Source organism: Aristolochia californica, unplaced genomic scaffold, assembly GCF_029961685.1.
Source record: "Aristolochia californica isolate CCGP_79_NKW_82.1479 unplaced genomic scaffold, dmAriCali1.0.hap1 SCAF_12, whole genome shotgun sequence".
Taxonomy (NCBI): Eukaryota; Viridiplantae; Streptophyta; class Magnoliopsida; order Piperales; family Aristolochiaceae; genus Aristolochia; species Aristolochia californica.
In genome coordinates this window covers 20,401,713-20,426,947 of record NW_027181793.1, presented here as the reverse complement: position 1 = coordinate 20,426,947, position 25,235 = coordinate 20,401,713, and the positions used below count along the sequence as shown (strand labels likewise).

Here is a 25,235-nt window from a genome sequence, read left to right as displayed (position 1 = left end):
CAAAACTGATCTAGACCAGTTTACATAATTCGATCCATTCAACCGGATCGTAGTTATCTGAATAGACTGAGAGAATTTCACATCTAAGCTCTCAACAGTCCTTTGGACAGCAACCCGTGTGCTGGAATCAGCCATTAAATATCACCAAACACCACAATTCAGTACACTGGAGCATCAATTAACCAAAGGGAAGCACTTTCCCCAAATTTCAATATTTGCGTAGTCTAGTGGGCCCCACACCGAATTCAATTAGGGCAATGCAGCACCCAATTCATTCAATTTAGAACCAATAGTGATCAATTCCAGCAATTGAGACCATAAATCAATGAAAGAATGACCTAATTGCAAGAAATCAAGATGGTGTAGGCTATATGGATGATGACACAAGCATTATGTTGATGATGCAAGAAGATTTGAGAAATTTCCTCAAATTGGAATCATTAAATACTTCTAAATCCCAACATTCAATCAAATAGAAGCAGTAATCATTAGCCAATAGACTAAGATAGGCAGAAAAAGGGGAAAAATGAAACTTTTACCCTACCAGTCTAGAAATGTGGGAAAACCTTCAAGGAGAATGCTAAAAATGGAGAGAAGATCCACAAAATCCAAAGAAACTTGCCCAAGACTTGCGTTAGTACTCTGATAACATGAAAAATAGGTGATTTAGGGAGAAAATAGAAGAGAAAACGGATTTCTAGAAGAAAGGCAGCTTTTTTGCCTTGGAATTCGAGCCAGAAAGGCCTTTCCTGCTTCTTTATAATCAGGGTTTAAGTGAAATTTTACAATAGGACAAAAATGCCCCTCAATACTCAAAATTACATATCTCCTAAAATATATGTCTAAATTGAATGAAAATTTAACTAGAGATAAAATAAGACATTCTTTATCTAATAGCCATACAATAAGATAAAAATGTAATATTGAAAATCTAAGAAATGACCAAAATACCCCTGAACTTGTATTTTAACAAAAAGTGTTGTCCAGAAGTAGTTTGGCCATTTCACTTCAAGAGTATTATTGTAATTTTCACTCATTATGTTGAAATTTTATTCATGTCACAACAGGTCTTTGGTTTACTATTTTGTACTTTTTAAGTATGGGTAGATATATGAATTAGGGAGAACGGCATTTTTGTCCTTCGTATTCCTTTTTCATTTAAGTGATATAATAAATGAGAGCGCGGTCAAGTTTGACCCACATGTGATTTCTCCCAAACAATGGCAGACTCTTGCTGTTCACTTTTCCTATCTCTCTTCTCTCCTTCAATCCATCTAATATAAAGGCCACTGCTTTACAAAAACAGAAAATTAAATCAGACACAATGAGAAGCATAGTGGTTCACCTGTCCTTCATTGAGACTTTCAAAATTTGCTGTGCTTTGGTTGTGAAGAAACTGAATTCTATCATCGCCAGTAACTGCTATCCAAGTAACAATTTTTAGAGAGGAAAGAGCATGGGGAAGGAATTGAAACATCAGTTGACAAAGTACTAAACACTCTTAAGTCATACTACTATGCTAGAGCAGAATACACATACAAGTAACAATTTGGGAGATTCTGACATGTGATACGATCAATAACATGATATTCTATTACACGATACATTAGGAGTAAAAGTTCATCACAGTATGCGTGGTTGAGTATGAGGTTTAGCTCAGATACGTCTAGGATGAGATATGAGAATCAACTTGTTTATGAAATGTTTTACTGCTATAAAATAAAATTATTTACTGTAGAATTGTCCATATGACACAAATCTCAAAATTATCAGGTGCTAAACCTGAGAGTCCCTCCCCAATGACTTCTCTAAATTTTCAATTCAAAACTTTTGTATCCATTTTTTTTCCACTTTTACCTTAGTCTGACATACCCTTCAACAGTATTGACGTAATTTTTAAAATTTTCAGACTTGATTTGAATCAAAGACTGAACAGTTTCATCAGCCATGGGAAAGCAACTATTTATAGAAAATTTTCTTGCAACTTTTCTGAAACTTTCCCTGGCGATCTAGAACTTTTGGGTATTTTCCTAATTTGATGGAACTCAAGGGATTTGTTTGCAATTTTTTTCCATTTAAAAAAAATTGCAAACAAATCCCTTAAGTCATGGCTCAAGAACCTTTCCTTTGAAAGAGCTTTCTGAAAAGATAGTTAAAAATAATAGTTTCCTTAATTGTGAATTACTGAAACAGTGATCTTTCCAGGAAAATATATTTCCCAAAAAGTGAAATCCATGAAATCGAATTCTATTTCCTTTCATCTCCAACCTCTCGATATCTAGTCTCTATAAGTTTCAGGGGTCAAAAAACCCTTTATTCCTTAGGCAAATGGAAGGTACAAGGAGGATGGGGATTGATTTTGCTTTTGTTTTTTCAAAAGAGAGTGCAACTTCATTGAGAAGGCCCAAAGGCCAAATAGCTACAAAGCGAGGTCTGGAGGTCTTACAACAAGGATTTGGAAGTAGACCCTCCCAGGCAAGGAAGTCAGCAAATGAGTTGGCTGATCTCAAAACATGAATCCAATACATCTAAAGCAAGGTCCATAGCTTCAAAGAAAATTTGTCACAATCGTCAAGAGGGAAAAACACGTTTCCGGCACCAATTGATGACAACGAGGGAGTACCCTTCAACTATGAGATGACCATGCAGTCTGCCTCTGAAAATCCTCAGTCCTTGGACAAGCGTAGACAACTCATCATATGTGGAATCAGCAGATTTCCGAAAGGACCAGCAAAGGAAAGGATGAGATATCCATTGCTGGTGCAGAAAACACTACTAAAGCCAGCAGGGCTGGGGTTCCCATGGGAACATCCTTCAAAATTAAATTTAATATAATTCCGAGGGGGCATCTACTATTGAAGATGAGAGTGTTTGGAAACGGAAAGAGCAGCAATCTGGCCCAAATATCAGGAATTCTTTAAGTGAACAGATCAGGAAGTAATGTTGTTGACAGCACAGTAGACAACTGAGTCCAGCTGGGAGGACTTCCACTGAAACTGCCTCTGATTACACCTCAGTCCAAATTAACCAAGGGATGTAGGCAGTGCAAGCTTTTAGCATGATCTTGCCAAGCTTGGGCAAAGGAAAGCTGAGGGTCAAGGAAATGGTCTCAGCCAAAAAGGCTGGGCAGCAACAACTAAAACTAAACAGGTTGAGAAATCTCATCTAAATCTTCCAAGCAAATGTGGGTCAACAAATAATCCAGTCTCATCATAAAGTCCACAAAACCAAGCAAGATTGGGGATGGGGAGGTGCCTCTCTTCTGGAGATTGTCAACACTAAGAGTTCTACCCATCAACACATTCCAAATGAAGAACTTAATTTTGTGAGGTGCTGAAAGGGATGAAGTGATAGAAGAGCAGTCTGACTTGTCACTTGAGCCATTAGAAAGGAAGCAGAAGCAAAAGGCAACAGAGAAGTCACTGTCCAACTCCAACACCCAAATGGGGAGGTCCGCTGTGTTCCAATTGAGGTAGATGTCGCTTAACAATTGCAGCAGACTAGGGGCAGCCTCAGCCTCAGCACCATTTAGCCCTCTACAAAAGCCCAGGTCCCAGGAAATGTTGTTATAATCTCCATTAAGAATAGAGTCGGCATTAAGGCAGTCTGGATGTCTGGTGAGGTAAAAGAGGCTGGGAAATTGATATTTCAAGGCTTGCTGACCCAGCCAAATGTCGTGCCAGAAGCGAATAATGTTCCATGACCCACCTGAAATCTGAGAACAGAGGAGATTTTGAGAACAGCTGAACTAGGTAAAGCTAGAGTGGGGAGAGCCTAGCAATGTTGCCCTATCCCTTCCACCATTTGTTTTCGCGTAGCTTGATCTTCACAGAGACAAAGTTCCTCCAAATGGATTTGCAGCAGCAATTAAACTTCCAACACCATTTTGCCAGCAAAGCTTGATTCATGATTCTAACTGGTTTAATCCCCAACCCTCCTTGCTTCTTGTGATGGCAGATGTCTGACCATTTTAGAAGATGATGCTTGAAATGAGTTCTGGAGCCACACCAAAGAAAGTTTCTCATGGTCTTTTCAATCTTCACAGCTATACTTGCTAAGCAGTAAAAGAAGGAGAGGAAAAAGGAGGGATGCCACTTAGACAAGCATTGATCAAAGTAAGGCTACCTGCCTTATGAAAGCATCTTCCCTTCACCATTTGTCAATTCATTGGGAGTTCTGAAAAATTTCTTAAAATATTGTTAGTAATCACAGATCTATTTCAAATCAGTTCCCCATTAGCAATAAAGGAGTTGGTCCGATTAGATTGGCACATGGCCGAGGCAATGGTGTGGAAAAATCTTGTGTTGTCATCATCTTCACTAAACCACCTATATTTGGATCTCTACTTCCAATAAACACGGTCCTGATGAATGATATTCAGAAGTTCACCGGTAGTTGAAACCCTAAAGGAGAACTCAGTGTTGGTCAGGAATCTACCTTCATCAATTAAATCAACAATGTGAATTTAGGATCAAAGCGACTCTTTTTGTTATGGAACGTGTGAATATTATAAAAAAGAGTAAAAAGAAAATACAACCTATACGATGGGGCCACCCTCCACAATAAGGTTTTGGAGGGAGAATCCCCGTTTAGCATGGGAGTCCGCAAGGTGATTGGCGAAAGGCGTGAACCCAAGAACAATTAAGGGAAGAGGAGATGCTACAGATATCAAGGAAGGCATCCCAGCGTCGCTGGGGGAGGGAGGCAAAGCTTTGTGCACCAATCAATGACAACTTTGGCATCTCCTTTGATGATAAGTAGACCTGAGAATCGGTCCCGAGAGATCTTGAGGCCCTGGAGCAGCCCAACAAGATCAGCGGAGATGGAGTCGGAAGATTGAAAGGACTCTTTTCAGTTGGTGTAGGCAGCATGGGACTCTTCGGCCCATGACTTCAGCTTTGCCTTGAGGTGCTTCAACTTAGGCAAAAGAATACCCCCCATCAGTCCACGAACATCCAAACTTCTCCACCAGCTTTCAACCATTTGCTGAAAATTGTTAACATTTAGCCATATGTTCCCAAACCTAAATGGTTTCCTGCCGCATCCACTACTCTTCATATCTAATAAGGTCAACCAATGATCCGCGATATTCGACCTAGGATTTCTCTTGAAGCATCAGGAAAGAATTCAAGCCATTCATTAGTGGCCAAAAAATGATCAAGCCGAGATAGAATTGGGGGGTTCTGCACATTGCTCCAAGTAAAGTTTTTTTCTAGAGGTTGGTATCTCTTCAAACTAATGAGCCTCAATAAAGTTGCAGAAGTTGTGCATGGAAACCGGGAGGAGCTTTTCAGTGCAGTACCCTGAAGCTTCAACCCAATTGAAAGTTCACCAGACTTTGATTCCAAAAGATAGAAAGCGGACTCGTCCATGATGATGAGAATACCACCAGCCAATCCACGAGCATTGATCGCAAACCATTGGGGATGCTGCTTGTACCAGATATCCTGAACAAGTGAATTGGTCATGAGCTTACATTTGGTTTCCTAAAGAATAGCAAGGTTTACTTTCCCATCTTGAAGGGTCTCCAAGGTTCTTCTTCAAGCATTGTCTAATCCTCGAATATTCCAAGAAATGCAAACTATTTCTGGTCCTTTCCTTTGTGGACTCCTTTGACTCCATCAATAGAAGCTTCAGCATTTCTTCTAGGTGTGCAATCATATTTTCAGCAACCTCCTTCATCCTTTTCCAGGTTTAAGCATCATATCTGTCTTGCTGACCCTGAATGGTCTCAAATAAGGATTTGAACTTTTGCCCCTTTTGAGTTTGCTTAAACTTCTTACTAGGCCAGTTATCCTACCGAGCTTTGTTGGGCGCCTGCCTCTGGGTCACATAGAGCTTGTTGCTTGATCTCCAAAATGTCAGCCTCAGTATCATCGTTTGCAAAATCAAATAAGTTGCTATAGCACACAGATTGTGGTTGGACATTATAATCTGCTGGGTCAGACAATGATCCACAACTGGTTGGTGGGTTGGGGTCACCAGCTGCTGCGAGTTGCAAGCCCAGTTTTATAGGGGTCTGGCTTACAGTAGGGGGATTTTGAATTTTGTTTTGGATGGGAGGTAGTGTTGGAGAATTGATGGCGGTATGGCAGTTTGGAGTATGGGTGAAAGGCTTCAAGGACAGAAGATGCATGCTTTTTTGTTTATTTTTTTTATGATAAGTTTTGGGCTGGGTGGTTTGGTGGCATGGATGAGTTGGCTGAAAGCCTGGTATTAGGTGAGTGGAGTTAAGAAGGGTTTCTCAATCGGTGAAAGGATGAGGTTGGATCTAATAGTCAATGGGGGGGCATAAAGGTAGGACTTGGGCTACATGGTGGTCAGTGGTAGGTTTGTCCAAGATGGTGACAGCTGCAGTACATGGTTCATTGAGGTCAAAGGCTTGGGGTGGTGGTGTGTCAAGGTTGTCGGGTGGCAGGGCTTGTCTATCCTCCAGCTATAAGGGGCATGAATTCAAATTCAAATTTGAATTTGAAAAGTGGTTCTAGCCAGTTGGCAAGCAATGCTCTGAGTCAGCCTCGAGATCTCCTGGGTCAACAAGGACAAGTTGGGTGAGGTCACAGGTCTGGTGGCTCAGCCCAAACTCATTGTCTTCTTCCTTGGTTTGTCGGCTAGTTGTTCTTGCTCTTGGGCTTCCTGCTATGGTTAGAGGATTCCCTCACAGCCCTGATAACAAAACTTGTTGTAACCACCTCCAGTATAATGTGAGTTTCATATGGCAATTGCTGGAATAGAGCAATGCAAATGCATGCAAAGTCAAGCCTTTGAAAGCAGGTTTGGGAGTGACTTCCACAAGACTTCCAAAGCAATCCACAATGATCTAGAATTTCTCCTCATGCCAAAGTTCAGGCAAAAGGGGCCATCTAGTATAGGGATCAGTAGGATCAGTGACTATCCACTTCTTGATTGAAGAGATGGGATCAGTTGGAGATGGGTGAGCAGGGGAAAAGGGTGTGATCAAGGTCTTGCTGATTCGTAAGCTTGATAAGACATCCGTGAGGGGAGAGAAGTGAGAAGCCAAGCACATAGGTTAGTTTCCTAACAAGTGATATCCACTCAGCCCGCTCACTCATAATAGTTGGATCCCAAACTGCAACAACTCTGAGGCAGAGAAAACTGTTCATTTCCTCTCAACAGGAGATGTTCAGGGATGGTCACAGTTGGGAAGGATTTGGTGGAAGTGGGTTTTTGAGCGATGGCAACAGTTGAAGGAGGAGGGGTGTGTGGGGTTGGGCTTATTTGCTTAGATTGTGGAGGTCGGGAGGGTGGTGGAGGGGCAATGAGGGTAGTAGGCAGGATTTGGTCGGTGGTCAAGATAAGGAGATTGCCGAGAATAGGCTGTTTGGGAAGGAAATGTAGACATACCTCTAGAATTAGATCCAACTGAAGCCATGGCTGGATGCTGCATGTATGTAGAGTCTTGCCATTACCTGCTGTTCTTTGAATTGCACAATTTTGCATTCAAGGGTGGCATTTCGAAGGAATGCAATGGAGCAGAGTTGCATGCCTTTGACCCAAAGATCATGGCTAATGGGGAAGTTGCCTGATGAAGTTGCCCAAGACCATGATTGGAAATCTGATGGAGACTCTGGAATCCGTGTTTGCAGCCACCTCGCTGCTAAATCTGTCGTCTTTGATCATGAGAATGGTCGTGGTCGAATTTGAGGATTTTCAAGCTTGAAATCAAGTCATTGGTCACATTTCAAGGCTCAGAATGGAGTGCACTCTTCATCCTCTGGCTCATCACAGTGTGTCATTCACCTTGTTCGAGATGCCTCTGCCACAGCAACCTCAAATTGCTGCTGCCGAAAGCCCTCGCACGTCTTGTGCATTCTTGCTTTCAATCTCCCTCTCCAGAAACCTTTCTCTCTCTCCGCCTTACTCTCACTCACATCACTCCGTCTAGTCACTTCCGACCTCCGACCCCCCTTCTACAAATATCAACCAAAAATCACAAGTTGGTGATAAGAGCAGCATTGCACCATCACTGCAAGCATTGTAACTCCTCCAAAGCTTGCAGAAATTGGTAGACCCAGTAAAAAAAGGACATACCAACAGGGAACTAAATTTCAACACGTTAGATAGGGAAAAAAATGAGGAGTGGAGACACTTAACTAGAAAAGAGAAGAGATGGGAGACACCTGTAAGTAACACCCTTTCCCATGGCTGAAGAACTTATTTGATTTTCTTCGAGCAACGATTCTAAGGATTTAGAGTCATTACTCCAATACCATGCTAAAATGTAGAGCCGGATAATAGGAAAATAAAAAAAAGGAAGATTGAAGAGAGAAAGTGAGAGAATACGGACAAGACCGAAAACTTTCCATACCTCGCAGCTCTTCTTCAAAAAAGAGAGAAAGTGACAGAAAAGAGAAAAATAAAATTGTTGGAAGATATGATGTAATTAGAGTATCATTAATGTAATTAGTTTATGTTTCTTGTTTCTTCTTCACTCTTACTAGGGTGCAGGGTATAATTGTAATATTGTACTTTTATCAAATATAAATATAGCTTAAGGGGGAGGGTTTGGAGTAAGTCCATAACCCTATTCTTCCTCCTCTTTTCTCCAAATTCGTCACTCTTCCTCTTCTCCTCCTAAAACCTTCTCTCGACAACTCTTCTTCTTTTTCTCACCCATTAATCCTCTTCTATTGTAATTATACATCATGGAATCCTAAATTTCAACAAAAACAACAAGAGAGGAGTGAAGGAAAGAAAAAGTAAGAGAGAAAAAATTGGGAGGTCAAGCTTAACTTCTTGTTCCAAATTCATTAAATAATAGATGATGTTACATTGAAATTACTTCTACTAGGACTCTATATTATAGATTCTAATTACACTAAAACTTATGTTTTCTAATAGAACCAAACTTCTTCATATACTCAAATGAATGTAATAAGATGTTTCAGAGGTGCTGATGAAAGAAACGGTTCACCTCTAATCCTTCCAAAATGTGTCAAGTCTGCTATCTACAATGCAAAACAAGCATATATTAGCACACAATACACACTTAGAAGTAGGTCATACTAGTAAATAAAAGGGATCAAAATAATGTCAAACATTTAAACATGTTGAAGAATGTGAATTCAAAGAAAAGAGTACAAACTTAATTTATTACCCATCACACACTTGCAACAAATTCCCCACAAAGATAATGTTCAGAAGACTGGAAGCAGTTGACAGAATCATAAAGTCTGAAAAAGTTACATTTTTTTCTTGATTGATGGTGATTTGATTGAGAGAATAAGGGAACAAAACAAAATTAGCCCTTCCAACTGAGGAAGAGAAAAAAAATATACAACAGAAGGGAACAGCAACCTAGCATACCAATACCCATTATCGACACCAAACAAGCAGCTACTACTGCTCTGTCTTATCTCTCAATAAAGAACCAACGACTTGATTGGCTGAGCATGGGACATGCAGCCAAGTGACAAAGAGAAAATGAGCAAAGTCTAGAATCTCCTCATAAATAAACACCATGATGGATCCTCCAAGTTGCTTCGGAAGACTCTTATCTGGGACTGCAATACCAAGGGGGAACAACTAGGACAAGAGTCTGCCTTCATGGTTGTCAAGTGGGTGTTGTGGATCCTCCTCCTAGCACCAATATAGTTGGATGCAAATGGGTATCACTATAAAGTACGACCGAGATGGAAGCATTGAATGCTTTGAGGCCCTCTTAACAGCAAAAGAAGACACATAGACATAAAGAGAGGATTTCTTGAGTGTTGCCAGGTTAAACTCTATTTGGGTCCTTATCTTGGCTGTGGTGAATTTGGAGAGCTGTTTCAACTAGATATCAAAGATTTTGTTTTGTATGGTGACTTATAAAGCAGCCACCAAGGTATGTTGCTCAAGGGCAGACAGGCAAAGCATGCAAGCTGTTGAAAACTTTATATGGTTTGAAACAAAAGTCAAGGGTCTAGTTTAACAAGTTCAGCAAGGTAGTGGAGTTTGGTATTTGGAAGAGCATTCTGATCACTTAGTGTTTGTCCTGCACAAAGGTATTAGAGTAGTTGAGAAACGGAGTAATATTTAAGATTATAGAGAGAAAGAGTGAGGGAGAGAACAAAGGGAGAAAGGAGGAGAAGAGAGAGTCAGAAATAACTCTTGTTGGGGGTTGTGCTCGACCCCCATCTTCTTTTATTCACTTAAGATAGAGACAATTACAAATAAGCGCCCTCTTTAATTACATTTCACTTAAAACCCTTATATCTCTCAATATACATACTCAAATTACACCAAATTTGGCTAGAGGTAGATCTAAACATGTTAAACAATATAATATCCACTTTGGAGATTACAGCTAATGTAAAATGACAAAACTAACACTCCCCCTCAAGCTGGAGCATATATATCCATGAGTCCCAGTTTGCCACAGAAAGATTCAAACTCACGTTTACATAATGATTTAGTATAAACACATTTGCCACTTGATCACCAGGCCTAAAATAGGGAATGACAACTTTCTTCTTCATTATAGCATCTAGAATGAAATGACATCCATTTCAATATGCTTAGTTCTCTCATGAAACAGCAAATTTCCTACAATAAATATGGCTACCAAGTTGTCACAATACACAGTCCTAGGTTCATCCTTCTATAGGTTAAATTCTTTCACCACAGATCTCACCCACCTCAACTTACTAACCGTATGAGCCATAGCTAAATTAATAAAAAAAAATTAATATTATTTATTTAATTAAATATATAGAATAAAATGATTAAACAATTGCTTACCTTTATAATATCCAAATGCTTAATCAAATTGTTACTTTTACAATATCTAAATTCTCACTCTTAAATTAGTAATTAAACATAATATTAAACATCATATCCCATATCTCGTGAGCTCTTTGGAAGGAGCGGAATAATCGACGGTCCAATCATAAATATTGCAATGTGCAGGAGATCTCTAACATCATCATTGGCCACGTCTCCTCGTGGCTCCACACCAAGGGGTTCGTCAACCTCTCTGGCATCTCCCTTTGCACAAATTGGTGCATCATTGCAAATATGATTGTGCCTCCTCGTCCTCCCGCTTGCGTCCCTTGGAAGCCCCCTTGATCAGGATCAATTGAGCTCAATTCCAATGGAAGTGTCTGTGGCAATCCGTGGATGGCTGGTTTCGGTGGAGCTTTCAGAGATGCATATGGAACCACTCTCATCTTCAGTGCTGGTCCGATGGGAATTTTTTATTCGACCTCCACTGAGCTCTTCGCCCTCTTCCAAGGGCTCATCATCTTTTGTGATCACTTCACAAGTCCCCCGACTCACAGGTGGTTGTTAACTAGTGTTCTTCCTTCCTGACCCCCCCCCCCCCCCCCCAATTGGCACCATTGGTTGGTCTTTTACCGCATATCTAATATTATTTCCCTTCTTCACTGTTCGTGGATGCATGTACCTCACTAAGCTAATTCCTTAGCTAACTCTCTTGCCAAGCAAGGAACCTCCCTCTAATCCCTTGTTGTAAAGAGAGGGGTTCCTCTAGCTATCCTTGTATTTCTTTGTGCTCTCAATAAAATTTCATGTCTCAAAAAAATAATATTAAAAATCATGATTTTATATAAATAAAAAATATTTAATATATAAAATTACTTTGATATATTTAACTTTTTATAACATATTTTTATTTAAATTTTTAATTAATAAACGAAGATAGATTTTAACTTGTCTAAATTAATAACTAATTAAAAATAAATTAAGATTATTTATAGAATTAAATATATAAAATAAAAATGATTAAACATATGTTTACTTTTATAATATCCAAATGCTTAATCAAATTGTTAATTTTGCGATATCTACATTCTCACCCTTGAATTAGTAATTAAATATAATATTAAAAATCATGACTTTATATAAAAAAAAAAAGAGGTTATTTTACTATATAAAATTACTATGATAGATTTAAATTTTATAAGATAGTTTTATTTAGCTTTTCTAAGATAGTTTTATTTGACTTTTCTATTAATAAAATAAAATAGATTTTAACTTGTCTAAATTACTTCAAGTCTTTTAGGGGGGTTGCATTTGTGTTTTTATTTTGTCACCAACATTCAAAGAAGTTGAAATTCTCAGAAAAAAAGGAACTGAAAATAAGGGGCAAGTAATTTCAAGACACTAAAGACACCAACTTGTAGAGTTCCAATTAGTTTCCTGCAAAGGACTGTGTCAGTAAGTAATAACGCATCTTCTCAAAGCCTTTTCCATGAGTGTTTTTGTATCTTAAACTGAAATAAAATTACAATATATTAAACAAGCAAAATTGACCAAAATGATGAGAACTTCTTGTGCCAAATGCATAAAGACCTTTGTATAGCTACTATATTTACCCCAAAATATAAATCTTACCAATAATCTAATAACATGATAGTTAAAATAAAAGTCCATGAGTGTTTGTGTATCTTCAACTAAAATAAAATTACAGTATATTAAACAAGCAAAACTGACCAAAATTATGAGAAATTCTTGTTCCAAATGCATAAAAACCTCTGTATAGCTAATACATTTACCCCAAAATATAAATCTTACCAATAATCTAATAACACGATAGTTAAAATTCAACTCTTGCTTCAAACTCTGGCATCTTCACCAGCTAGATATGCAGGCAAAGGCAAAATTCACTGCATGATGCAAAGGAGTATATGTTGAAATTTAGAACTCACTCCTCCGTGTCCTTTTACCAGTTTGGCAGGTTTTGGTCTTAATGTTGTAGACTTACAGATAAACTCTAGGAGGCATAGTTTGTCAAATATCTCACATCTCCCCAATGCAAAATGCCAAAATGATTGGGGAGAAGGAAGACAAAAAGGAACACAACTATTTGTAACTATAGAAGAGACTGAATTCCAATAAAATCTAATTTGTTGAAGATGAAATGAAAAGACTTGTGACTGACTTTAAAGAAATGAGATCAAACTCAGAATGAACAAGACTATTTTCCAGTCGACCAAAACAAAAAGCAAGACATTTTTTTCCTGCTACAACTTGGAGGAACGATCTAAATTAATTCAATAACTAGAATTGAACATGAATCTTCCAAATCACAAGAACACTCAACCCAACCGAACATATTGAGCGAAGAGAACAAAAAGATAGAAAGAAAGGAAAAGACAATACCAAAGGATAGAAATGAAGCCTTTAAAAGAGCATTTTGGATGAATAATCTATTATTTTCTCTACTAAACATCTTTTGGCTGTTGTTATGCATCTATGTACCCTGCATCAACAAGCACCTTCTCCCTCTTTGCCCACTCAATATCCTGATCCACCATCATCTTCACCAACTCCCCGAACCCCACCTTTGGCTTCCACTTCAAAACCTTCCTTGCCTTAATTGAATCCCCTTTCCAATTATCCACCTCAGCTGGCCTAAAATACCTCTTATCAATCACAACATGGTCCAGCCAATTCAAGCCCACATACCCAAATGCCACCTCCAGAAACTCTTACACAGTCTAAGACTCCTTTGTCGCCACCACATAGTAATATGGCTTCGCCTACTGCAATATCAGCCACATGGTCTCCACATAATCTCCGGCAAACCCCCAATCCTGTTAAGTTGTGGAGCCTAATTAACACCTTATGTTGAGTCGGTACACGGATCGACCTGATTTTTTGTCAATGCGAAGCGCACGAAGAGAAGTATCAAACTGATTTTTTATTTCATTATAGAAAAGTTGAAACATATCAAATACTTCGACTTCTCCCGTAGGATACACCCAAGAACATCGACTAAAGTCATCAATGAATGTCATAAAGTACTTATAGCCAAAAATACTATATACATGACAAGGACCCCAAACATCAGAATGAACAATGTCAGATAAGCGTCTACTTCTGGATTGACCTAATGGAAAAGGTGTCTCATGATACTTGCCCAACAAACATGAATTGCACTGAAAAGAAATACTAGAAGGAAATGCAAGAAAAAGTTTAATTGACTTTGTAGATGACCTAACCGTAGATACCACTATAAAGGCGAGACTTCAGAACGCAACGCCTGTAATGAATATTGTGAGTGGCTCTCCAGATAGTAAAATTTGCCTCTCTCACATGCAGAACCAATCGTCCTCCTCATTGCCAGATCTTGTAAAATACAATGAGAAGGATAAAATGTTACCAAACAATTCATGGACTTTGTGAGTTGACTAATGGACAACAGGTTTAGAGGGAACTTTGGAACAAACAAGATAGGTAGAGGTGACATGAAGGAAGATGGAACCAATGTACCCATTCCTTGAATTGAGAATATGGATCCATCAACCAAGGTGACAACCTTAACAGTAGAAGACTTTTTTTGCCTCAGAGAATAAATATGGCATACCTGACATGTGGGTAGTAGCACTAGAGTTAAGAACTTAAGGACGCGCAAGCAGGCAGACGTACCTGAGCTAGCCAGTGTAGCTATAGGAATAAAATTTTGAGCCATAGATGCTGAGATAGAATCAGCAATCAATTATGTCATGCACTGAACTAACTATAGCATCTCATCAAATGCTCCTAGTACAATGTTCATTGTGGGTTCAATAGATGTCTCTGCACTCTCATGGATAAGTGAGTTTGCTTACATAGGCTTGCAAAACTTGGCCCAACACTTATCAGAAAAGTGGTTGAACCGTCCACAATGGATACATTTTTTGTACAACCTACTATCACCTTGGCCTCTGCCTCTACCTTGACTGTCTCTTCCTCTGCCTCTTGTGCTTCCACCTCTACCTTTAGATAATTGTGAAGACCCTAGAGTATTACAGGCAGAAAAAAGAACACTAGTCATTTTTACTTCCTTGGGATACAATGGTAGATTTTAGACGCAAATCTCTTCTGTAGGTTGTGGATAGAGATTGAACATCCTTTGAGGCTAGAAGTTGTGCCCTAACAACATCAAATTTCAGTCCCAAGCCATCCAGAAATTTTGTGATATGTACTTGTCCATGCTGTTTTCTAGATTCGCTTTCATCAATAGTGAAGGGATGAGAAACATTAAATTCTAGCAGTATGACTCGTTGTAGTAATCTATGACAGATCTCTAACCTCTCTTGAGGCTAGACATCTTGGCATATAACTCACTCCCGTGACAAGTTACACTCTTGAGCATAGATAGATTCAAAGGATAACCATGTCTCCTTAGTTGTGTCAGAATTCATAACTTGATTCATTATCTTGGAATCAATGTTGTTAATCAACCAGGTCATCACCTGACTATCCTTAGCTTCCCTGTCATCATTCAATGGAACAAGAAGGTCTTCCCTAATGAATTTAGAATTCCTTTTAGCCTTCAAGTATATCCGAACAGACTTTGACTATCAAAGATAGTTCTGGCCATTGAATCTTTCAGAAGCAATTAGGATTGTATCCTTTCACTCTGAATTTCCAGATTCCTTAGAGGGAGTAATGAATTCACCAAAATCATCCATAAGTATCACCCAACAATCACAACCAAGCAAACAAAGCTTCAATCACAAGATAGGTGCTCAGGGTAGATGGGCCCCACTTCTCAGAAATTAGGGTTTTATGCACACTTGCGCAAAAAACCGAATTCAATCCAATATCAACCAATATGTATGATTTCAACCAACAAATATTGCAAATCAACCAAAAATAGGGCTGAAGTCACCTTACTAGTGGATGGCTCACCAAAAAAGCCCAATATTGGGCTGCGCACCAAAAAATGGGATTTTTCCAAGTGAAAAAAATCCCTCTAGGACTCTACCTTAGCATCAGATTGCACTTGCATGCAATAGACGCCAACAACCCTAGGATTATGGCAGAAAAAATGAGAAAAAAAGCTTGTTTTTCTTACCCAATTAGGGGCAAACCTCAAAAAAAACCTCCCTTGAATTCGCAGGCTTCAATGAAGGAAGAAGATAGAAGATGGAGACTTGTATCCAAGATCAAGTGTTCTAATACCTTGAAAAAAAAAGTAATATTGAACATTATAGAGAGAGAGGTGAGGGAGAGTAAAAAGGGAGAAAGGAGGAGAGAAGAGAGTCTCAAATAACTCTCGTTTGGGGGTTGTGCTCGATCCCCATCCTCTTTTATTCATTTAAGAAAGAGAGTTACGAATAAGCCCCTCTTTAATTACATTTCACTTAAGCCCTTATATCTCTCATTATACATACTCAAATTACACCAAATTTGGACTAGAGGTAGATCTAAACATGTTGAACAATATAATGTCTACTCTGGAGATACAACTAATATAAAATGACAAAACCACCCTTCAGCTGTTTTTCTAACAGTAGTTATCCAAATCCCTATGTTGATGATATTATGATAATTGATAGTGACACAGAGGGCATTGTAGACAAAAATATACCTAAACGGAAATTTTCTATCCAAAGACTTGGGTCAATTACAATACTTTCTTGATATTGAGATTACATGAATAAACAAAGGACTATGCCAACTCAAAGGAAGTATGTAATTGATATGTTATCTGAGATGGGATTACTTGTTGCTAAACCCATGGATACACCAATAGAAGAAAATGTAAGACCTATATAACAAACTGAGTAATAAGACACAATACCATAAACTACTTGGGAAGTTGATCTATGTCACTATCACAAAAGCCGATATCTGGCATCCAATGAGTGGTTAAGGGCAAGCCACTAAAATCACATTAGAGGTTGTGTATCAAGTGTTTTGGCATCTAAAAAGAGCCCAAGGGAAAGGTTGTATGCACCTCTAATGGTCACCTTGTTGTGGCTGGTTATATGGATGTCGATTATGCATGGTTTAAAGAGTGAAAGACTATTCAGAAGTGGTTACAATGCTTTTAAGGGTGGTAATCTTGTTACATGGAAGAACATGAAGCAATCAATTGTAGTTGCTCAGGTGCAGAAACCAAATACAACGCAATGGTTCAAATTGTAGATGAAGTAATGTGGGTGAAGTCTCTTCTATCTGAATTTAGACACCTAGTTACCAAACCAAGGGAGATGTGGTGTGAACATTAGCCACCATATTTATCTCAAGTAACCTTGTCTTCCACGTAAGAACGAAACACATTGAAGTTAATTGCAACTTCATTGGGATGTTGTGATGTCTAAAGTGATTACAACCTGTTATATGAAGTTTGCAAACCCACTTCTTCTTCTTCATCTTCTTCTTCTTTGTCGTCTTCTTCTTCACTAGCCATATTTACTTTATTTTTTGAAAGGTTTTGTTAAAACTTAGGATTCCATGATGTACAATCAAAGTAGAAGGGGATTAAGGAGTGAGAAGAAGAGTTGTAGAGAGAAGGTTTGGGAGGAGAAGAAGAAGAGTGACGAATTTGGAGAAGGAGAATTAGGGTTGTGTGTTGAATACTCAACCCTCCCCCCTTAACCTTTATTTATAGATGTAAAAGGTACATAAATTACAAGAATGCCCTTACCCTAGAGAGAGTGAAGAAGAGACAAAAAACATAAGATTTTTACAATAATGCCACCTAAGTTTGACTATGTCTTTCAGCAAATTGGATTATGAGAGCAATCCAAAGAGCATCCAGTGATCAGCAAATTAATCAGCAACATTCAGAGAGCAAGGTCCAGAGAAATCAATCAGTAACATGGAACCATGATGAAGCGGAAGCGGAAACTGCAGAGTGCGTTCATGTCTGGAGAGTCAATCAACAAACCAAACTTTGGAGTTGCTTCAATCACCTTGTTATCGCACTCGATAGATTAGTAGGCGTATCACCATTGCCGCTAAGTAGGCGTATCACCAGAACCAGAAACACCAAAGAGAAATTCCGGTCCCTCCAAGGCAATACAAGCAATTCTCAGGTACAAAGATGACCAGAAGGCAGCAGCAAATCTTGCCTCAGTAGGAGACAAAGAGCACTCTGGCATTTTTGTAGTGATTAGTATTGAAACTATGGAATAAAAATCATGAATTTGATGAGTGTGAGGTTTTGAAAAAATTGCAAGCGCAGTTTAAGCATGCAGATTCACTTCGGTAACAAACTTATGCAGAATTCCAAGGTCTGAAGAAACAAATGTATGAGAAGAGCAAATACTTTCACATGTACCAAGTCGATTCTCACACAACAGATACCAAGCCGATGCTGTGAGATAGCAGATAGCCAATGTGTTCTCAAGATGACAATCTTTTGACTATCAGCCAATTAGACTAATAGTAGCTCGGGAGGATACCATACACAGTAAAGAGGTAGCAGCAAGCGTAACAAAGGTTATCAAGCATTGGAGAGAGATTGATTAAAGGCAGAAAACATCAACGTTGTTTCTATTGTTTCTACTCTCCTCTCTCATAAGATTCATACGCATCCAATAAGCTAGTAGAATCAATGTACAACACGATACTTTTCTAATATAATTTGAATCGTGATAGTTTCAATAAAAAAAATACACCTTGTGTAAGTCTTGATCAAAGCATAGCAGATTAATCTCTTTTTGTAACCGACTGAGCATAAATAAAAACAAACTAGAATCCTAAGCTATCTACTCTGATACCATGTTAAAACTAAGGATTCCATGATGTACAATCAAAGTAGAAGAGGATTGAGGGGATAAAGATATTTTAGAAGATTGGTCTCCAAATGGGACTTCACCAGGACCTTTTCGGAACCTTTGAGATGGTTATGGGGATATGCCTTCCTAAGTTGAGTAAGATAATTCTCTTGGCATGCCTTGCGCATGTCCCATGGTGTATATGGCTCGAGCGAAACAACCGGAGATTCAACTCCAAGGTTAGCAACCCGGATAATATAGTTTCTCAGGCAGTGGGCCTTATCTCGAGTTGGCTACATTCTAGGAAGGATTTTGCTTCTCTATCGGGCGTCTCCCTTCGAGAAAATTGGGGCTTGATAGCGCACATCGCGGGCCCCTGTAAGAATTCGGTTATGGCCACCTGGGATCCTCCCCCTTAAGACTGCACCAAACTCAATTTTGATGGCAATGCTTTAGGCTGTCTTGGGCCAGATGGAGCTGATGGTGTTTTCAGAGACAGCAGTGGAGACCCTATTCTATCCTATGCAAGGCCGATGGGTATTGCTGATTCAAATACAGCTGAAGTGAGTGTTCTTCTATTCGGCCTCCAAATCTTTAAAGAGCGGCTTCATGGCAAGCTAATTATCGAAAGTGACTCAAAGACTGTCATCAGTTGGTGTTCAAAAGATAGCTCCCCTCCTTGGCGCCACTGGCCAATCACTGATTGTATTGTTGACATTGTGTCATCCATTCATTGTAATTGGAACCTCGTTCCTAGATCAGCCAATTCTTTGGCTGATAAATTGGCTAAATTCGGAACCTCCCAGCAATCTCTCATTGTTTGGGAAGGCTTCCCCTCTTGTAATCTGCTCATTTGAGCTCTCATAATAAAATTCAGCATCATTTCAAAAAAAAAAAGGGGGAGTGAGAAGAAGAAGAAGAAGAGTTGAGGAGAGAAGGTTTAGGAGGAGAAGAAGAAGAGTGGCAAATTTGGAGAAGGAGAAAGAGGTTGGAGAATTAGGGTTGTGTGTTGAATACTCAACCATCCCCTAAACCTTTATTTATAGATGTAAAAGGTACATAAATTACAAGTATGCCCTTCACCCTAGAGAGAGTGAAGAAGAGACATAAAATATAAGATTTTTACAATAATGCCATCTAAGCTTGTCTATGTCTGTCAACAGGTTTCTCCTCAAATTGAGACTACAACCTCAATAACTCCTCCTGCCTTTTACATATATTAAAACAAAAGAGATTGGTGAAAGGTCATAGCTAAGGGGATTTTCCAACCCACCAATCTTGCAAAAAAAAACCCTTGAGCAAAAACATATATGTATGTGAATTCCCCAATCAGAAGAATGCCCCTTCTTCTTCTTCTTCTTCTTCTTCTTCTTCTTGACTGGCCATATTTACTTTATTTTTTGAAAGGTTTCTCCTCAAATTGAGACTACAACCTCAATAACTCCTCCTGCTTTTTACATATATTAAAACAAAAGAGATTGGTGAAGGTCAGAGCTAAGGGGAGTTTCCAACCCACCAATCTTATAAAAAGAAACCCTTGAGCAAAAACATATATGTATGTGAATGCCCCAATCAGTATAATGCCTCTTTTGGCAACTAACAATTGAAATAGGAGAGAATTAAAAAGAAGAAAGAGAACCCAGAGAAAAAGCCTCAATGACATACTGATAATTACTTGCAATAAATTTCCTCCAAAGAGCAGGTTTTTTCACCCAAAGCACCACAATGATTTAGTTAAGAGAGGTTAATTCATGGGTTTGATCCTTTTCATTCAAGTCCTATAGCCCTCTTTGGGGGCCAAACATACTCCTATTTCAGCAAATGATATTTAATCTGTTTAGAAGAGCCTTGCCAAAGAAATCGCCTCTCAGTTGCCTCAATTCTCGCTGCCAAACTGGAAGGGGCTGAGAACAGGAAATAGTTGGGGAAGCCAGAAAGAGCAGACTTGATGTTCACAGCGTGATCATGGTTCTCAACCTTGTTGTCTGAGCAGATTTTCCGCAATTGATTTTTGGCCTAAAATAATTTCATAAAGGATCATCACAGCTTTCAGGTTATGACATGGTTTCACATGCAAATGATTTTGCTAAAACACTCTAGTCTAGATTAAGGGAAAGGAAAAGGGGAAGCGGAGCGAAGCCATTCTCGTTATTTTGCCTCTTGAAATAAGACATGGGGAGCCTCTCCAATAATATTAAATAACAAAGTGGAGAGAATGTCACCTAATGAAGCCACCATCATTTTTTAAGCCACTAGGACAATTGACCCAAAACAATAATCTTTTACCAAAATTGATCGTCTCAAGACCAACTGACTCTGTTACAAGCCTTGTCCATGTCAAACTTTACAATGACATACTGAAGCTTTTTTTTATAGATGTCAGTGAGCCCTATTAGCAGCAGAGACTGTTGACCAACTACATGATTGAATGTTCGTCATGCCTTTTCATGAAAAAACAAGATGAGATTTATCTAAACTGTTTGCTGTTATTACCACAAACATGAAGTGATCAATGGGGTGATTAGATAACTTGATTTTCAAAATGTATCAGGGTTTCAGACAATGTTTCCTGAATGTATGGCAATGATATAACTGAACTCCATGATCAGCATGCTAGTAAGATCTTCCCGTGATTAAATAAATAAGAAATTGAAATAAATATTGGAGTCCAAAATGAGGAAACTGACCACAACCCCTTCATATGCTGCATTCAGTGCCAGATCATCGTTCCCAAATGTTTCAACAGAACCATCTTCTGAAGCTTTTGCTCCCTCTGTTTTCATTGTTTCCTACAAAAGCTAATACAAATTAATATGCATAATTTAAAGGATTCAAATCTCCGAAGCAGTATATGTAACAGTGCTCTATCAGCTTTGGAACTAGAATTCAAAGTGTTCAAACTCAATGATAAAGCATCCCAATACATTTTTTTAATGTTTTAAATATTAATGGTAAAACATTATTTTTTATAAAAAAATAATTTAAAACTTTTTAGTTTTTACTTCTTAGTTCTTTTTTATTTCATTGTCCTTTTAATAATATTTTTATTAAAATCACCAATTCACCACCATAACTGTTCTTTTTCTAATGAAGCAACAAATAGAACCTTTTCCTTGGGAATCCCAGCATAACAACTATCCAACCTGTCATTGACTAGACCAATGCAACAGCCAAAATGCCCAAGTATTAACCATAAATTGACTTTTCAAGGTCCGGATCAAATTGGTTTCTTCAGCAGAAAATATAAAAACACCAGCTATCCGACAAGGAAGAGGAGTCCTGAATTTGTTCCAGATAAGCAAACTGCACAAACACCCAAATATATCCAACTGTCCTCCTCCCCTCCACCCCACCCAAATAAGGCCTGACGATTAGTAGTTCTACAGCAGATGAATTTTGCTATCCTAGTTTTACCACCATAAGAGTAAACCAGAACCAGAAATTTGATGAACTCCGAGTAACAATGGTGAAACGAAGAGTTCCACTGAAAATAAATTTGATATAACACATTAAGGCAATGGGTAATGCAGCTAACGAACAGTGAGAGCTTACTGACAAGGAGGTCATGATCTATAGGCGGAGGGCTGATGTCGAATAGCGGTGCAGCATTTAGCGGCAGTCGAAAAAAGTGTCTTGAGGGGCTGTGGAATGAAAATTTCTCAATTTGGACATTTGATTGATAAAATTTGAAGCACGGGGAGTCCCGAAAGGGAAGAGCCGTCTGGAAAGAAGGCACCAAGCAAGACAAGGCTGCCATCACGGCAGGAATTGGACTTAGCAGTAGCGTCTCTTGTTCGTTCTTCCAATTCCACTATGGTGCTGCGATGAACTTTAACTGAATCCTCTCCTGCCCGCCCCTGGCTATGGCCAGTAGTTATAAATTCTCTGCCACAAGTTCACGCTTTTATGAATTTTTCCATCATTGTTACGAGTTTGCAACTCGCACTTGCACGGAGAGTTATCAGAAGTACACGTAGATTTTTTTTTCAATTTTACAACTTTTACCGAGTGTGTATTGGCTTTTTAAAAAAAATCCCATTTTAAATTTAGAATAATGATTTTTCTTCTACTCTTTTTACATTTATGACTGGAATACCCACACCCACACTCAACAAACCAAAGAATCCAACCAACTCAATGACTCAACTGAGTCAACTCTCAGCCCAACCAATCAACCCATCTTTCTTCCACATTTAGTATAGTAGTAGTTTAATAAAAATATAACTTAATCTTAACACAATATTAGATTATTTTTTAACATTGTATAACATCACTAATTAACTTTCTCAATATTTTTAAAAGACCCAGGGCGAACGACCGCCTATTGAGTTTTCCATCATTATAGAATTATTCTAGGGCTTATTTGGAACCCACAAAAATAAAATAAAATAAAATAAAAGGGGAGAGAAAAGTATTTTATGTTGTTTGGCAGCATAGAATCAATTTTTCTCTTAGTTAATAATTTTTCTTTCGTAAAATATAGAATTTGGAGACATAAAAATAAATAGAAACTTGAGAGAAATTTTTAATATTTTTTTTTTAAATATTACTAATTTTCTTTTCCTTTTCATTTTCCAAGTGTATCCAAGTAAGATATACAACATTTATCTTTCATTTTCTCTCTCGTTTTCTATGGATATCCAAACAAGAGAAAATAAACATTTTTTTTCTTTTTTTTTTCTTTTTTTTTTCTCTCTCCCGTGTTCCAAACACAACCTTAAGGTAAATGGGGAAAAAATTAACTTCTTTCTTTATGCTTAGCTGTGGATGAGAGACTTCTCTAGTTACAAATAGTTTCTAGTATGGGCTATGGCTCATAAAGGGAAACTTTAGAAAGAGAACCACAAAAGATGAAAAAAACTAGGAGAAACACATTTGCTAGGTGAAAGAAGTCGTGATCTTTGGTTGTCGACACCGTTGATTGTTGCAGATGTTGCCAAGTAATCAACTTGCGCAAAAGAAGTTACAATAAACCATTCTTTTTCTTTTTTTCTTTCTTTCTCAAAGCTATGATAGATAAAGAAGTTATGATCTTTAGTTGTTGACACCATTGATCGTTGAAGATGTTGCCAAGAGATCAGCTTGAATTAAAGAAGTTAACCATCTTTTTTTTTCTTTCACAAAACTTTAAAAGAGTCTCATTGTGGTTGTTTTCGCAAATAATCAACTAGTTTATAGTACTTATTAGAAATTAGAAGGATTCAAAACATATTATTGTAATTGGGTTTGTCATTAGAATAAAGCATTATGGACAAGTTCTCTCAAATGTTTGAATAGTGAATCAAAGCTAAGGATTCATTGTTTTCATAATATTTGAGCTCAAATACAATAAGTATTAGAGACGTGATCGATATATTCCTCCCAAATTTTTTAATTATTTCTTATTTCTGGTTTATAATATAATATGACTTGTTTAAAAACAAAAAAAGTTGGGTACAACTAAAGTTGGTTGGACTTGCTTGCAGTATTGGAAGTTTTATTACTATGAGGATTAATGTGTCTTGAAATAGTATGAAATCGATACAATTTTAGATGATACTGTGTATGACATAGTTTTTCATTATTTGTGGTATTCGTTTTAATTTTCAAACTAATGGAGCAAAAACTTTTCATTGATTGTTATTAACTATAATTTAAAACATTTTTATACCAAATTATGGTATCAAATAGTAAGTAGGTGTGCAAGTGATAGTTGTCCCATAATAGTATAACCAATGATACGACAAATTATTCCTAAAACACTCAACCTTTCTAGTTATATTATAGAACCTTTCATGAAAATTACGCCTTGCCATTATTATCCCTAAATTTGTAATTGATTATTAAATTAAAAAAAAAATCATGAGCTCACACGCTTGTCTATATTCAAACCTAATTTTTTCATCGTAAAGATCATGGTTTCACATAACCATTTTTTGTTTTATCTTACTGAGATAGTATTACTACTACCAAAAAAAATAATAACGTCCATGGTATGTAAAAGAGTAAATACAAATAAACTCATTTGAAGGCCACAAATTTTCGGGATTTAACTTGTTGCCATACATATCTGCACTAGCCCCATGCTTTGCAAAAAAGAAAAAGAAAAAAGAAGGAGTATCTAGTAATTTAGTGCGGTCGGTATCTATTTACTTGATTTTTTATTTTATTATGTATATTCGAGATATTTATGATTCTGGTATTTTTAAGGTATTTTAAAAGTATTTTAAAATTTTATTATACAATGTCATTGTTTAGACTTTTGAAAATAAGATTTTTTATAATTTGTATTATTTTAAAGTAAATTGTTTATTTAATGTATTTAATTACATGTTTTACCATTTGATAATTTGATGAGTAGACAAATATATGATATACAAAATGAAGTATACTGATATAGGATAATGAATAAATTGTAGATTAATCATAGTCCAATCATTTGTGCTTATATTGACTCAAGTTCATATCCTTTTCTCCTCTATGAAATGAGCAGTTTATCATACCTAAATGCTTATTCTGAAATAAAAAAATTATACAATTTATTTATTTTAATTTAGTTCTATACCCTTGGTACTCTTAGCAATACCCATTTATTAGCTTGATGAATTTGAGAAAAATTAGTGCCGGCAGGTGACACTATCATGGATGTGAAACCTGTGTGAAAACAAGAATAAAACACTGTAATCTAACCGGGGTTTTGATCAGACGTGAAACTTGATTCGGACATATGAAAATCTAATTAAAATTAAAACTTGTCAGTACGATGGCCGAATTGGGAAGTCCGTAGTGATTCAA

General features: G+C 37.6%; 1 protein-coding gene across 1 annotated transcript in view; it reads right to left on the bottom strand.

The window, feature by feature from the left end:
* LOC137946142 (putative transferase At1g60990, chloroplastic) overlaps window positions 1-22,368 on the bottom strand; it is a 43,280-nt gene extending 20,912 nt beyond the window's left edge. Inside the window, exons 1-4 of the mRNA XM_068792342.1 lie at window positions 22,018-22,368; window positions 21,149-21,250; window positions 8,936-8,969; window positions 1,346-1,419 (exon numbers count right to left, since the gene is read on the bottom strand). Coding sequence (XP_068648443.1) covers window positions 1,346-1,419; window positions 8,936-8,969; window positions 21,149-21,250; window positions 22,018-22,218 — 411 coding nt within the window. The 5' untranslated portion in view covers window positions 22,219-22,368. The remainder of the gene's footprint in view (window positions 1-1,345; window positions 1,420-8,935; window positions 8,970-21,148; window positions 21,251-22,017) is intronic.
* Window positions 22,369-25,235: the final 2,867 nt, after the last annotated feature.